Source organism: Chroicocephalus ridibundus, chromosome Z, assembly GCF_963924245.1.
Source record: "Chroicocephalus ridibundus chromosome Z, bChrRid1.1, whole genome shotgun sequence".
Classification (NCBI taxonomy): Eukaryota; Metazoa; Chordata; class Aves; order Charadriiformes; family Laridae; genus Chroicocephalus; species Chroicocephalus ridibundus.
In genome coordinates, this window is record NC_086316.1 from 29,655,852 (window position 1) to 29,671,396 (window position 15,545).

The 15,545-nt window shown below is 41.9% G+C and overlaps 1 protein-coding gene across 2 annotated transcripts in view; it reads right to left on the bottom strand.

Moving 5' to 3' along the window:
• The window catches only part of SLC12A2 (solute carrier family 12 member 2), a 69,048-nt gene that overhangs the window by 11,358 nt on the left and 42,145 nt on the right, over positions 1-15,545 (bottom strand). For both annotated transcript variants that reach the window (XM_063319480.1, XM_063319479.1), the window contains exons 14-19: positions 12,752-12,907; positions 11,600-11,699; positions 5,642-5,753; positions 3,391-3,531; positions 3,076-3,182; positions 1,043-1,122 (exon numbers count right to left, since the gene is read on the bottom strand). In XM_063319480.1, coding sequence (XP_063175550.1) covers positions 1,043-1,122; positions 3,076-3,182; positions 3,391-3,531; positions 5,642-5,753; positions 11,600-11,699; positions 12,752-12,907 — 696 coding nt within the window. The remainder of the gene's footprint in view (positions 1-1,042; positions 1,123-3,075; positions 3,183-3,390; positions 3,532-5,641; positions 5,754-11,599; positions 11,700-12,751; positions 12,908-15,545) is intronic.

The window sequence follows — 15,545 nt, forward strand, 5'->3', positions numbered from 1 at the left end:
GGGAAAAAAATTACTTGGTGAAACGCTTTCCATTTCCACTGTAACTCCAAGACGCAGATGAGCTTTAGACAAGGTCTAGACCAAGTATGTCTCACAGCCTAGTTTTTTTTACAGATTTGGCTTCAGTGGAGATACTTGGTAGCTGTCAGAGTTAAAGCAATCTCACACTGAGTCACTAAGACTCTTCTGACACCTTGGAGTTTTATTTCCTAGTCTTCTCAGCAGTGTTGTTTTCACAGTACAGGTTCACTCTTAGTTGTTTCTCATACTCCTCTGCCCTCCTGCACACAGTGACAGGCTCTCTGCCTCTCTCCAAATCCTCAGACATTCATATGTTTCCAGGAAAATTCTCCCCGCTTTCAGGAGGATCCCCCAACTACAGAGCTTGTGTCACAAGCATTCTTCCCCCTTGTAGCAATGTTGTAACAACAAGCAAATTAGACATTATCAACTCAGTAGGCAGTTGCTGCCAAAGCTCATGTGCTTCCTCCATTAGTCTGCTCAAAATTTAACTAAAATTACACCATTTGGCTTCAGAACACTACCTACAAAGCATAACCAAGTCTTCTACATTGAAAATAGAAAACCTTTCCAAACTTGAGACAGACTGCTGCTGAGGACTCTACACTGGTGTGCATAGGGGTGCGCTGGCAACCCACACCAGACACATAGCATTCCTGGATCATGCAACATTTGTTGTGATTTTCACAATTTCTAGACTTAGGTCGCAAATACTTGATACCAATTTGGTAGCTTCTTTAGTGTTTTTCAGTAAAATAGTAAATCCTTGGGAAGCAACTATATACAGCTTAACAAGTACAGAAAGTTGAGACACGCAGAAAACCAAGTTCTGTTCTGAACACGGGTAATTCTTATTTTACATTTCAGTCTGGCTAATTTCAGTGATTTTTGCTCTATAAGAGGAGTGGTGTTTTGGTTTGTTAGTTTTTTTAATAACTTATCTTCATTTAAGATTTTCAGAAAACAGTATTCAAAGGGAATTACAACAGCTGTTCACCAGATGAAACAAAGCAAATCCTACCTTGGCCCTGAAGGTGAGAAATGTCCAGGCCTTCCTTTAGACGGATGACAACTACACCATACTGAACATCAAAGGCATCACTAAACAAAACGAACAAAAATGAAATATTTTACAACTTTTTCTTTCCCAAGGGACCAACTTGACACACCCTCTTTGAAGAAATTCCAGTGATTAAACACTGTCATTTAAAATCCCAAATCATCAATTTGTGTTACAATTTCAGTTTCAATTCCAAACCATCAACTGCATCAGTGAACCATTCACCATATCATGAAAAGCAACACATAGAAAGGATATCTGGTCTGTCTCCTCCCTCTTGCCCCTACATAAACAGAGATTAAGTAAAAGTACATGAACAGATCGGTCAAGATCTGCACAGATGATGACAAGATATTCTGAGAAATCTAATTTTTTATCTCCCCAACAATAAAGGGATTTATTTTGAGTAGATCTCCTTGATCTGATAACCAAAAATTTCTGACATCTTTCCAAAACATTTGGGTATTAAAAATCTATGAAGTTGCAATTTAGAATCAAATTAGCTGTACGTTAGCTATAACGTGCCTGTTCTCATTATATCTGATGGGGAAGGCATTTGTTCCTTTAAAAAAATAAACACGGAAAACTTCATTATTGTAGGAACAAGTGAAAACCTTGAATAAATTGTTGAGTAAAAGTGAAGTAGAATGAACGGCAACCCCCCACAAGATATAAGGCAGATAAAAATGAACTTAACCATAGCATACAGTTTGCATTAGCCATTAATCATCAGTTGTTTCATTAAAAACAACCATAAATCAGAGAACTCCCTCCCATGTCATTTCCACAGACAGAAATTTCTCAAGACTTCACTCATTAAAAACTTCTCTTTAGAAGCAGTAAGACTTGATTAGAAATATTCAAAGTATCGACATATTCTATAATAAATGCAAGAAAAACTGAGATTGATTCAAGAAGAAAATGTTTTGTCCATTAGTGAACATTTTTAATTCATTATTTAATTTGTGAAATGTGTACAGATTAGGTGTGTTTTTATTGTGTGCTTTAGAAACTTTCAATTTTCCAGAAATTTTCCAGAAATACGCTTGACCTACAGTTATTACCTCCAGAGGTCCCTCTTTTGGGTTGTGGAGAACCACATGATTTGTTGGCCTTGACAGATCTTCCAGCACAAACCATTCCAAAATAAAATAGGAAAAAAAAGAAAGACCAAGAACAAACCAACATGTTTCCTTATTTTTCCCTGCATTTGCTGCTCCTGCTTTTGTCTTAAGGAACTGGGAGAGTGTGAGGGTATGGTTTTTTCCTTTTCTAATCTCTGCCTGTAATCCCCCATCCTCTCTTTCTTTTAAATGCAGAGTAAATAAGAAGTGTAAAGCACAAATGAAGTGGGTTAAGCAGCGCATAAGGAAAACAAAAAACGCTCAGTGTTAAGTGCAAGTTTTCTTAATTGTTTGTAGCATGAGTTATTCTACTGTATTTTTCAGTGCGAATTGGTCTGCCTTTCAGTACTGTCAAACTACCCTGTGATTTCCTTTTCCATCTCCTTTTTGGCTATGATATTGTAAGATACACAGCACTGACACCCAAGGTAAGTAAAACAGTTCTTCTATATGAGAGCAAGTTTTAGTGAAGATCGAGCTTCAGATAAATTTGATTCATTCTCTACTACACTTAATCTCTACAGAACTAGTGTGCAAAAAATCCTGCTTTCAGTAGAAGCTATGCTTCAAAGAATTCAGCAGACTGGCACATAAGAGACTAGTTCCATCTCTAAAGATCGTAATTCTTGAACCTCACACCTCTAGACACAGAAAGAGTTCTTATATAGAAATCTAACCTGTTTAAACTATACAGACTTGCTTACTCATTTCCATATCAGAAAAACCCAAGGTATTGAAGACTGCTGGATCAGCAATATGGAAAATCTCAGTCTACCTGAAAGAGACTTCATGCAACTAAGATCTTCTTGACATATTACCAAACATACTGAACTGAAACGTAAGAGCTGCACCTCCGCATTTTCTACTTACTGGAATAAATTGATATAGGTTTCAACATCTCTCATGTCACATTGTCTCCAGTCTTTCTTAAATCCAACAACAAGGGTGTTAGGTCTCATTCTGCCCAGACCAGCAGCCTAAGAAGAACAAAAATTATTTTTTTAAAACCATGTCTTTGTAACAACTGAAGGGTCTATTTTCTTAAGCTGAAAACAAAGTATTTTTCATCAAAGTTTTAAGATAACTGCAAAATGAAAGTATTTCAAAGTATAAAAATGCTTCCAATTTTGATGTTCATCTTCACCACTTTCATTTAAAAAAATAAAGTTTGAGAGAGAGGTATACCTGCATTAAGTATTGTCCTCCATCCCTCAAGTCCTCCGCATGCACTGGTGCATAGAAAGCTTTCATCTTGTTTTTAATTAGCCATCGCTGATATTTAGCCAGATCAGTTGACAGTTCCTTCATAGCTTGCCTCCGAGGACCCTTTCAAAATAAGGAAACAAAAAGAGGAGAGGGAACAAGAACACAAGAATTATGAGTGTAAGTAGTAATAAATCCCCCTCCCCCTTCTTTTTTTTTTTAATTTCACTGCTAGAATACAATTCAAACTTGAAGAACCTCAAAATGTTCTTCCACACAATCAAAAAACCCCAAAATAACAAAATACCAGGCATTGTCAGCAGCAAAGAGCAGACCAGATTCCCATAGTTAGGAAGAGAGCTGTTCAAGCTTTAGCAATCTTGTTCCTGCAGAGTACAACCCACTTTCCCAGCAGGCGGCACAAGCTCATCCTTCAAAGAATAACGGAGTTTTAAAAGGAAAGGGATTTGTAATGAAGCATACACAGATACATGATGACTTAATATTAGGCTTTATGGGAATATTTGTTTCAAGCTGTACAAGTGTGCCTCTGTGTGTACATAATCCTTATCTGAAAGCCTTTGTCACAGTAGTGTCACTTCTGCAGTTCTGTGTTGCAGTCAAACTCATCTCCTCTTTAAATACTTTCTTTTTATTACTTCCATCAGGAGGAATTACTGTGTTCCCCCTAGACATCAAAATGCAGAATAAAGGACAGTCAAGGACACAGTAGCTCTGTTTTTGCAGAGGGATACAGATTCTGATGGTCAGGGTTGGTGAAGACTAAGGTAGTGTCATCCTTCTTGTAGGAAAGGGATTTTAAATAGTGATAGGATATGCTCCCAGAAAATCTCTTATCAGAATTGCTTTCCTACAAGGATGACACTATCTTATTCTTTTCAGCACAGCCCTACTTTTGAAAGACTGTAATTCCATCAGTGGTATCTTACTTGTCTAGTTTCTGTCCTTTGCACTCACTGAAATTTTAAGTTTGTATAGACAGGAATTAAAAGAATTAAAGTTTCTGAAGAAAGAACTGGTCAATATTTGTTTATGTTCTTATGTATGTTCTGTGGATTGCCTTAACTTGATTTGCTCTTATCTGTCATTAGCGCAGAAGCAGATCATATTGAGTAAGAGTGTTAAATTTAAATATATTTAAGGGTAATAAATCTTTGTATTTAAATTATGCTTGTTAAATGTTCTTAAGTGATGTGACAGAAAAAGTCTGGCCTTAAAATATGAAGCTAAACTATATAAGCCCTATATGCTAAAATGCGTTTACCAATGTTTATCAGAAACACAATTGCCTCTCTGTATCTAACTGAAGTTTGGGTACAGATCAGAGTACGACAGCCACCTTATATCACAGTTAACACAACTCACAACAAGCATGATTTTGAAGAACAGTTACTTGAAGCTTGCTTGCTTCCTTCCCCCTACACCAAAATGTCTACAGGTCTGCCATAGAAGGTACTGCTTAAAAAAAAATTAAAAAAAATAAGAACTGCTGAAATTATGTCCTTGCAGAATAGCCCTCACACATCCCCAATCCCCCCCAAAACCACCACCTTATATCCTCGCAAAAAACAGGGAAAGTTAGTGAAGTTAGTGAAGCTGGTCAGAAAGGGGACAGGAATGGAAAAATCTGTTCACATTACTGTTTCACCTGCTGATGAAATGAATCTGGTAACTGAAGGAATAAAAAACTACTTGAAAGGTTAAGAGCAATTTTTAACTATTGGCTAATCTGATACTGAATTTACTGCTCAAGGAGGTTTGTTTTAGACCAGGCTTTATAAGAAATCTACACAGGAATCAATCTCCCTGAAACAGTGACACTTGAGAGGAAATCTAGCTGTATACTGTGCATCATTTTGACCAACTGCTCTGTCCAAAGCCTGAGTACAAGAGACTATGACACAAGGACAGAAACTGACCCAGGCTGTAATCCCATGTTCACTTTACTCCTACAAAGCCTCCTCCCTCAGCATTTAAGCATCAAATGATCAAAAGTATTAATTTTGCAAAGTTTCCCCTGTAGTATACCTAACTGGAATAGTGATGACCCATACATCGAGTGGATCCTACCAGTAAATCTCTCTTTTTGCAGTTCTCCATGTCTAATAATGCCCCACACAAGCAAGAACAACAAACAAAAAGCAAACAGGTTAAAAAACAAACAAACAAAACATAAAACAAGGTAACTTTGAAATAAAGCTAGAGTACTTACCATATGCACATGGCCACAGATCATCAAGCCCACATTCTTGGTGAAAGCATGGACAAGGTGAAGCAAAGCTGGACGTGCATTTGGAGCACCTGTCATAATTAAGCACTGAGGTCTAGATTTGTGAATAGATGAGGAGGAAAAAAAAAAAGATGATGAGAATTCATTTCATCCGGAGTTGTGGGGCTTTTTATTAAGAGAAAGAAGTTTCTTCCAAATATTGGCAATAAGAACATAATCGTCGCTGGAGAGGTAGTAACCTCACCTACAAGATCAATTTTTCCATGACTGTCATCAAACCTATGATTAATTGGTTCCAAACTTAGTAATCCCACCAAATATGAAAATTTACACATTTAACAAGATCAGAAACAGATTTTAGAAAAGACTAGGTCAGAGGGATGAATTTCTTCACCCATTGCTAAGTCGCATCCCTTTGCATTTTCTAGGTTAAGATTTTTCCATACCCAATAGAAAAACTGGAATCACATGCTTTTGTGAAAATTACTATCACTCAGAAGGTAGAGCCAAACAACTGCAAGGAGGTTATTCTAGAAAACTTTCTAAGCAATTTTAAAAGATGAAGTGTCCAGACTTTTATCAGGAAATAATTTTTCATAAGAACCACGTACAGTCATCTGTCTCGATCTCTACAGCAGTTCCAGTTCCTTTTCCATATTAGAATCACAGAATAGAATTATAGAATTATTAGGTTGGAAAAGACCCTTAAGATCACCGAGTCCAACCGTTAACCTAGCACTACCAACTCCACCACTAAACCGTGTCCCGAAGCTCCGCATCTACATGTCTTTTAAATACCTCCAGGGGAGATGACTCAGCCTGTTCCAATGCTTGACAACCCTTTCGATGAAGAAATTATCCAATCTAAACCTCCCTGGTACAACTGGAGGCTGTTTCCTCTTTCCTATCACCTGTTACTTGGAAGAAGAGAAAAACACCCACCTCACTACAACCTCCTTTCAGGTAGTTGTAGAGAGTGACAAGGTGTCCCCTCAGCCTCCTTTTCTCCAGATTAAACAACCCCAGTTCCCTCAGCTGCTCCTCATAAGTCTTGTGCTCTACACCCTTCACCAGCTTCGTTGGTGTTCTTTGGACACACTCAGCACCTCAACGTCTGTCTTGTAGTGAGGGGCTCAAAACAGAACGCAGTACTCAAGGTAGGGCCTCACCAGTGCCAAGTGCAGGAGGACAGTCACTTCCCTAGTCCTGCTTGCTACACTGCTTTTCTGATACAGGCCAGGATGCTATTGCCCTTCTTGGCCACCTGGGCACACTGTCAGTTCATACTCAGCTGGCTGTTGACCAACACCGCCAGGTCCTTTGCTGCCAGGCAGCTCTCCAGCCACCCTTCCCAAGCCTGTAGCACTGCATGGGGTTGTTGTGACCTAAGTGCAGGATCTGGCACTTGGCCTTGTTGAATCTTACACAATTGTCCTCGGCCCATTGATCCAGCCTGTCCAGACCCCTCTGTAAAGCCATCCTACCCTCAAGCAGACCAACACTCCCACGCAACTTGGTGTCATCTGCAAACTTATAATATAAATAAATAAATATTGAACTGCTCTGGTTTAGAATATAGAACTCAAAGTATTTTTTGCCACAGGTTACAAACTAATAGCAGGCCAAAAATAGTTCTCCTAAAGCCACTGTGCTTAAAAGTGGCTTACATTAAGATCTGTATCTCCTCTGAATAACAATTAACAAAGTTTAAAGCTCAGAAATCTATATACTAGCTTCCCAAACAAAAGAGCTGAAGTACTTCCAATGCAGTTCTAAAAACATACTGATCAGCAAAGCCTTTCTTTACTGTATCAGCACAAGCAGGAAGTTACACTTGGCAAGAATTTTCCTATAAAGCTTGTTCCTACATCAAAGTTTGCAACCCAAAATAGACTAACAGCAGACAGAAATGAGGTTGCCACACTAATCACAGTTAGTTAATGCCAGCCTTTAGATTTGCGCTAGGGAAGGTTTTAAAATTGCTTCTTGAGATACTTAAGCAACAAACAAGTTTCTGAACGTAGACTTACTTTTCCTGTTAACAACACAGCTTGATCTTTGTTATACAATGTTTTTAAATAAATCAGGGATTTTAATATCACATTAGGACTTAGGACTTCAGAAAGAAGAGCTGTTTCATAATTAAACTTCAAGTTTTGCGGTTTATACCTATGAACAGCCAAGCCTTTTTAGTCTGGAATTGGAATGCCCATTAATACTCATATTAATACACTTGTAATTTAGTTTTACTGTCACATTCTTCAAGGTTGTGCTGGTACCTATCATAATTGGTTGACACATCTAATTTCAACTGTCTGTATGTATGCACTATAGACATTGTAAGTACCTATCCTGTACTACTTCAAGAAAATACAGTCACTTCAAAGAGAGGCCAGGAGTCAGAATGAGAGTATTTTTCCAACTGACAGGTAATACCATAGATCTTTTCGTTCAAAAAAGGCAGCATGTAGGAGATAACTGCTCGATTTGAAAAGAGACAGGTCAACATGACCTCCATCCTTGGAAATACTAAAAACTTGGCTGGATACAGCCCTGAGCAATTTGATGTAACATCAAAGTTGGATCTAACTTTGCAGCCAGATCTACGGTGAGTCAGCCGAGTTCGGACTGGACAAGACCACATGGTAAAGTCACATTCAATCTATGATTCTATTTATTTGGAGGAATTAGTTGAAGTCAATACCTTTTGTTAAAATTTTTTGATGCATCTTTCTTCTACAATAGCTTATTCCAGAAAGTGGCATAAATACTATAGGACAGAAAATTGCCTTCTTGAGTAGGACATTCCTGGGTTGCCATGCTGGCTGACAACAAATCAGACAACTATAGCCTGTTTGCCAGTACTGAAGTGCAATGAGAGTGCAATGAGAGTGCAATGAGAGTGCAATGAGAGTGCAATGAGAGTGCAATGAGAGTGCAATGAGAGTGCAATGAGGGACACTGTTGTGGGTGTTTATTACAGGCCACCTGATCAGGATGGGGAGACTGATGAGGCTTTCTACAGACAACTGAAGGTAGCCTCGCAAGCGCAGGCCCTGGTTCTCATGGGGGACTTCAATCACCCCGATATCTGCTGGGAAGACCACACAGCCAGGCATGCACAGTCCAGGAGGCTCCTCCAGTGCATTGATGACAACTTTTTGACACAGGTGGTACAGGAGCCAACAAGGAGAGGAGCACTCCTGGACCTGGTACTGACAAACACAGAGGGATTGGTAGAGGACATTAAGGTTGGGGGCACCCTAGGTTGTAGTGATCATGAAATGATTGAGTTCAGGATCATGGGTACTATCCACAAAACAACAACAAGAAGTAAAATTACAACCTTGGATTTCAGGAGGGCTAACTTCGACCTCTTTAAGAAACTGCTTGGAGAGATCCCGTGGGCTAGGGCTCTGGAAGGCAAAGGGGCTCAAGAAAGCTGGTTGATATTCAAAGACCACTTCCTCCAAGCTCAGGATCGATGCATCCCTAAGAGAAAGAAATCGGCCAAGGGACGCAGGAGACCTGCATGGTTGAGCAGGGAGCTTCAGAAAAAGCTCAAGTGGAAGAAGGAAGTTTATAATAAGTGGAAGAAGGGACTGACCCCTTGGGAGGATTACAAGAATGCCACCAGAGCGTGCAGGGATGAAACAAGGAAAGCCAAGGCTGCCTTGGAATTAGACCTGGCTAGGGACATCAAGCAAAACAAAAAGAGCTTCTACAAGTATATTGGAAGCAAAAGGAAGACCAGGGAAGTTGTAGGCCCACTGCTGAATGAGGCAGGAGTCATGGTGACGGAGGATGTGGAGAAGGCAGAGTTACTGAATGCCTTCTTTGCTTCGGTCTTTTCTGCTCGGCCCAGCCCTCAGGAGTCCCAGGCATTGAATAAAGTAACAGGGAAAGAAGACGACTTCCCTTGGGTTGAGGAGGAGCGAGTGAGGGACCAATTAGATCATCTAGATATTCACAAGTCCATGGGCCCTGATGGGATGCACCCGAGAGTGCTGAGGGAGCTGGCGGAAGTCATTGCTGGGCCGCTCTCCATCATCTTTGAAAAGTCCTGGAGAACAGGCGAGGTGCCTGCGGACTGGAGGAAAGCCAATGTCACTCCAGTCTTCAAGAAAGGCAAGAAGGAGGAGCCGGGGAACTACAGGCCGGTCAGCCTCACCTCCATCCCTGGAAAGATGATGGAACAGCTCGTTCTGGGTGTCATCTCAAGGCGCGTGGAGGAAAGGAAAGCTATCAGAAGTACTCAGCATGGATTCACCAGGGGGAAATCATGTCTGACTAACCTGATAGCCTTCTACGATGGCATGACTAGATGGATAGATGAGGGGAGGGCGGTAGATGTGGTCTACCTTGACTTAAGCAAGGCGTTTGACACGGTCTCCCACAGCATCCTCATAGGGAAGCTTAGGAAGTGTGGGTTAGATGAATGGACAGTGGGGTGGATAGAAAACTGGTTGAAAGATAGAGCTCAGAGGGTTGTGATTAGGGGCACAGAGTCTAGTTGGAGACCAGTGACGAGTGGTGTTCCCCAGGGGTCAGTACTGGGTCCAGTCCTGTTCAACATATTCATCAATGACCTGGATGAGGGGATAGAGTGCACCCTCAGCAAGTTTGCTGATGACACCAAGCTGGGTGGGGTGGCTGACACACCGGAAGGCTGTGCCGCCATACAGAGAGACCTGGACAGGTTGGAGATCTGGGCAGAGAGAAACCTTATGAAGTTCAACAAGGGCAAGTGTAGGGTGCTGCACCTGGGGAGGAACAACCCCATGCACCAGTACAGGTTGGGTGCTGACCTGCTGGAGAGCAGCTCTGTGGAAAGAGACCTGGGAGTCCTGGTGGACAACAGGATGACCATGAGTCAGCAATGTGCCCTTGTGGCCAAGAAGGCCAATGGCATCCTGGGGTGCATCAAGAGGAGCGTGGCCAGCAGGTCAAGGGAGGTCATCCTCCCCCTCTACTCTGCCTTGGTGAGACCGCACCTGGAGTACTGTGTCCAGTTCTGGGCTCCCCGGTTCAAGAGGGACAGGGAACTGCTGGAAAGGGTGCAGCGGAGGGCTACGAGGATGATTAGGGGACTGGAACACCTCTCTTATGAGGAAAGGCTGAGGGATTTGGGTCTCTTCAGTCTGGAAAAAAGACGTCTGAGGGGTGACCTTATCAACGCTTATAAATACTTAAAGGGTGGGTGTCAGGACGATGGGGCGAGGCTCTTTTCAGTGGTGCCCGGGGACAGGACAAGAGGCAATGGGCACAAACTGGAACATAGGAAGTTCCACCTAAACATGAGGAGGAACTTCTTTACCCTGAGGGTGGCAGAGCACTGGAACAGGCTGCCCAGAGAGGTGGTGGAGTCTCCATCTCTGGAGACATTCAAAACCCACCTGGACGTGTTCCTGTGTAACCTGCTCTAGGTGACCCTGCTCTGGCAGGGGGGTTGGACTAGATGATCTCCAGAGGTCCCTTCCAACCCTATGATTCTATGATTCTATGATTCTATGATTCTATGATTCTATGAATATGTCTAATGTGAAATAGCTAGTGTTGAGGACAACATCCACAGTATACACATCTTGGGGATTTTAGGTTGTATGAGTTTTCTCTTAAGTATGGGCACTGAATGCTCACTAGCACTTTCGAGCATATCTTCCAATGTAGTTTCATCAAAGAGGAATGCAATGGTACATGCAATGGTGCAAACCGTTTAGGCATCTAAGAATACGCAGGCATCATCCATAGACCTGCTTCTAAAATGCACTCTTAGACAGAAATAAAATCCTAACATAGTATGTCCAGAGGGGTGAAAATCAAAGTTGTTATAACCCACAGGAGATGAACAGGCATTTAATGGAAACCATGAAAACATCATGACACCACCCTACTGAATACATGGAAGTAGTTTCCTATGTCTTTAATATTAAGTGTTACCTGAAGTTTTTCACATGATCTTCCACTCCTGAGAGCCGAATAGAATGCTGTAGTGCATTCAAGTAAGTTAAAGCTTGTGTTGAGGATCCCCAGTTCACATCTGTTGGAAGATTTGAAGTTTCAATATTTTATTTAAAGCTGTTCATTGTAAAACTACATGATCACAAAATGAATGTTGAATGCCAACTGAAAACAGAGAAGCTACATCTTGGAACATTCTACGCTATACTAGTCAACAAACCCTACAGCTAAATAGACAATTCTGTTTAAAGTTAACATTGCTGTATAAGTTTTAGCAAACAAGTTAAGAGTTTGATATTGTACAGTTATATGAAGAAAGAATTGAGATTTTTTCCCCCCCAACATTTCAAAGATTTTTGACAACTTCAGAGTCAAAAAAACAACACTTCAGGAAAAAACATGTTGTATCACAACACAGGAAAAAGTAACCTCAAAACATTGCCTAACCGAAGTCAAATTTTTCAGTGAAAAACTGCTAGATAATCAGTTTCACATCCTTATAAAAGTAATAATCTAAAAGGAAGGAAAGATCCCAGTATCTTCTCTATTTATTCCCATATACATCTTTTGATAGCTACAATTAATTTATCATCCAAGTACTTCATAATATTCTTAGCTCAGGATGTAGGGTTTTTCTTATTTTCAACTTCAGGAACACTTGTTGGTTAAGTTTACTCCATCTTGCACTTACGATCATACAGTGCTCTTAGAAGAAGGAACAAAGTGTACAAGTTGTTGTTTATCACTATAGGAATGGTTTACTGGAAAAACAACCACCACTCAAAACCTTTTTCAATTTGAAAAGGTAAGGGAACATCATTCTCTCACTTCCTATCAAAACATAACATGCTTTCCTAGTGCCTTTGTTGCTGCACCTTATCCTACAATTTTCATTCAAATGTTTATGTCTAAGCACAAGGCATGCATCTCAATAATTTGTGAGGAAGGGCAACAACAGCAGTGATTATACAGGCATAATTACATTTCATTACAACTAAAAATTATGAAACAGAAGTTTGAACTAGTCACCAAACAGAAAAGTTTTTTCTTTTTTCCCTAAAGGCCATAATTTCTTCCCTTCTTCTACATCCCTCTTCCCCCACCGCAACCAAAAGAAACACCAAAACATACCCGGTTTCTTGTAAGTGACATAAATGTAAAGTCCAAGGACTATGACGTATGTTAGAAGTGCTGCCCACCAATTAATGACAAACATCACAATGCAGCACAGAATAGCTCCCACAAGAGAAATCCACATATTGTAGTATTTGAAAGCAGGGCGCCAACCTAGTCAAAATATAATTTGGAGAGAGAAAAGAGGGGGGAAAATTAATTAATCACTACTCAAAGAGAAGGAAGGCGCTGTTCCTCTTTTCCTTCCCTAATGTTCTGCATCACATTTCATTTGAACGTGTGATAGTTTCACTAATACACAAAATAATGACTTTAGCACATTTATGCTTTCAAATGAATTAGCATCTTCCTTACATAGTTACCTAAATGTTCCTAATTTTGCCCTCTAAAAGCAATCTCAAAAGGAAAGCTTGAAGATGCTTGTGCCAATACGTCTACTGAATCAGGAACCTTTGGCAATAGCTCCCCTGACAATTCATTTTTGCCTTCAAAAGTAGTATAACATGAATCATCAGCTCTTGACTTGCTCTCTCACATACTACTGTTTCTAGTAATGTATTTTTACTATTTGGCCAGAAATTTTCACCACGTGAAAAGCAAAAGGACAGATATATCCAAGCAGAACCTCAATATGTCAAAACTGTCAATGTTTCATGTGCTTATACTCTGAGGGTAGAGACGGTAGAGAGACTCCTAAGACTATTCTGCCTAATACTACTCTTGAGCTGTAAGCAGCTTGGCATCTTTGTTGTGAACATAGTGCTGTGCCACTACAAGTAAGTGCTGTGTTGCATGAATAGACCTTGGTGCTGGCTCAGGGGCTGTGCCTGTAGCTGTATCCAGCTCTTCCAGCCGTGACATTAAAAATTCGGGCACTGCTTAATTGATTTTCAAGATTATTTCCTAGAACCATAGAATGGTTTGGGTTGGAAGGGACCTTAAAGATCACCTGTTTCCAACCCCCTGCCCTGGACAGGGACGTGACCCACTAGACCAGGTTGCTCAAAGCCCCATCCAACCTGGCCTTGAATACTTCCAGGCATCCACAGCTTCTCTGGCCAACCTATTCCACTGTTTCACCGCCCTCACAGTAAAGAATTTCTTCCTAATCCGTAATCTAAATCTCCCCTCTTTCAGTTTAAAACCATTACCCCTCATCCTATCACTACACTCCCTGATAAACAGTCCCTCTCCACCTTTCCTGCAGGCCCCCTTTAAGCACTGGAAGGCTGATGTAAGGTTTCCTTCCTCCGGGCTGAACAACCCCAACTCTCTCAGCCTGTCTTCACAGGAGACATGTTCCAGCCCCCTCATCATCTCCACGGCCTTCTCTGGACTCACTACAACAGGTCTATGTCCTTCTTATGTTGGGGGTTTCAGAGCTGGTCACAGTATTCCAGGTGAGGGCTTACCAGAGTGGAGTAGAGGGGCAGAATCGCCTCCTTTGACATGCTGGCCATGCTTCTTTTGATGCGGCCCAGGATGCTGTTGACTTTCTGGGCTGTGAGCGCACGTGGCTGGCTCATATTGAGCTTCTCATCCAACAACACCCTCATGTCCTCCTCAGAGCTGCTCTCAATCTATTCTCTGCCTAGCCTGTATTTGTGCTTGGGATTGCCCTGACCCACATGCAGGACCTTGTACTTGGCCTTGTTGAATTTCATGAGGTTCACATGGGACCACCTCTCAGGTCCCCCTCGATGGCATCCCTTCCCTCCAACGTGTTGAGCACCACAGAGCTTGTTGTCATCGTCAAACTTGCTGAGGGTGGACTCAATCCCACTGTGTTCCCCCATGTCCCTTGGGGGATTTAATTCCATCTGGGATTTACCTTTCCTAACCTGATCCTTGGCTGCTTGGACAATTTCTCTGTATTCCTCCCAGGGTACCTGTCCTTGCTTTCACCCTCCATAGGCTTCCTTTTTGAGTTTGAGTTTCTCCAGATGCTCCTTGTTCATCCATGCAAGCTTCCTGGCTTTCTTCCCCGACTTCCTCTTAGTTGGGATGCATTGCCCCGGAGCTTGGAGGAGGTGATCCTTTTAATATTAACCAGCTTTCATAGGCCCCTCTTCCCTCCAGGGCTTTATCCCATGGCACTCTACCAAGCAGATTGCTGAAGAGACCAAAATCTGCTCTCCTGAAGTCTAGGGTAGGGAGCTTGCTGAATGTCCCCCTCGCTGCCCTAAGGATCATGCACTCCACCATCTCAAGGTCACTGTAGCCAAGGGTGCCCTTGAGCTTCACGTTCCCCACCAGCCCCTCCTTGTTGGTGAGAAGAACATCCAACATAGCACCTTTCCTCATTGGCTCCTCTACCACTTGGAGAAGGAAGTTCAATGCACTCCAGAAACCTCCTGGATTGCTTATGCCCTGCTGTATTGTCCCTCCAACAGACACCAGGGTGGCTGAAGTAACACATGAAGACTAGAGCTTGCGAATATGAGGCTGCTCCTACCTGTCTATAGAGGGCCTCATCCACTTGGTCTTCCTGGTGGGGTAGCCTATAGCAGACCCCCACTGTAACATCACCTGTCCCTGCCCTCCCTTTAATTCTGACCCATAAGCTCTTGGCTCCTTGTCCATCTTCATGCACTCCATCTGGCCATTGACATAGAGGGCAACACCCATTCCTCCTCTCCCCTGCCTGCCCTTCCTGAGGAGCCTGTATCCTTCCATTCCAACACTCCAGTCACAGGTGCCATCCCACCATGTCTCCATTATGTCAATAAGATCATAGCCCTGCAGGCATGCGCCTCTAGCTCCTCCTGTTTATTCCCCATGCTACATGCGT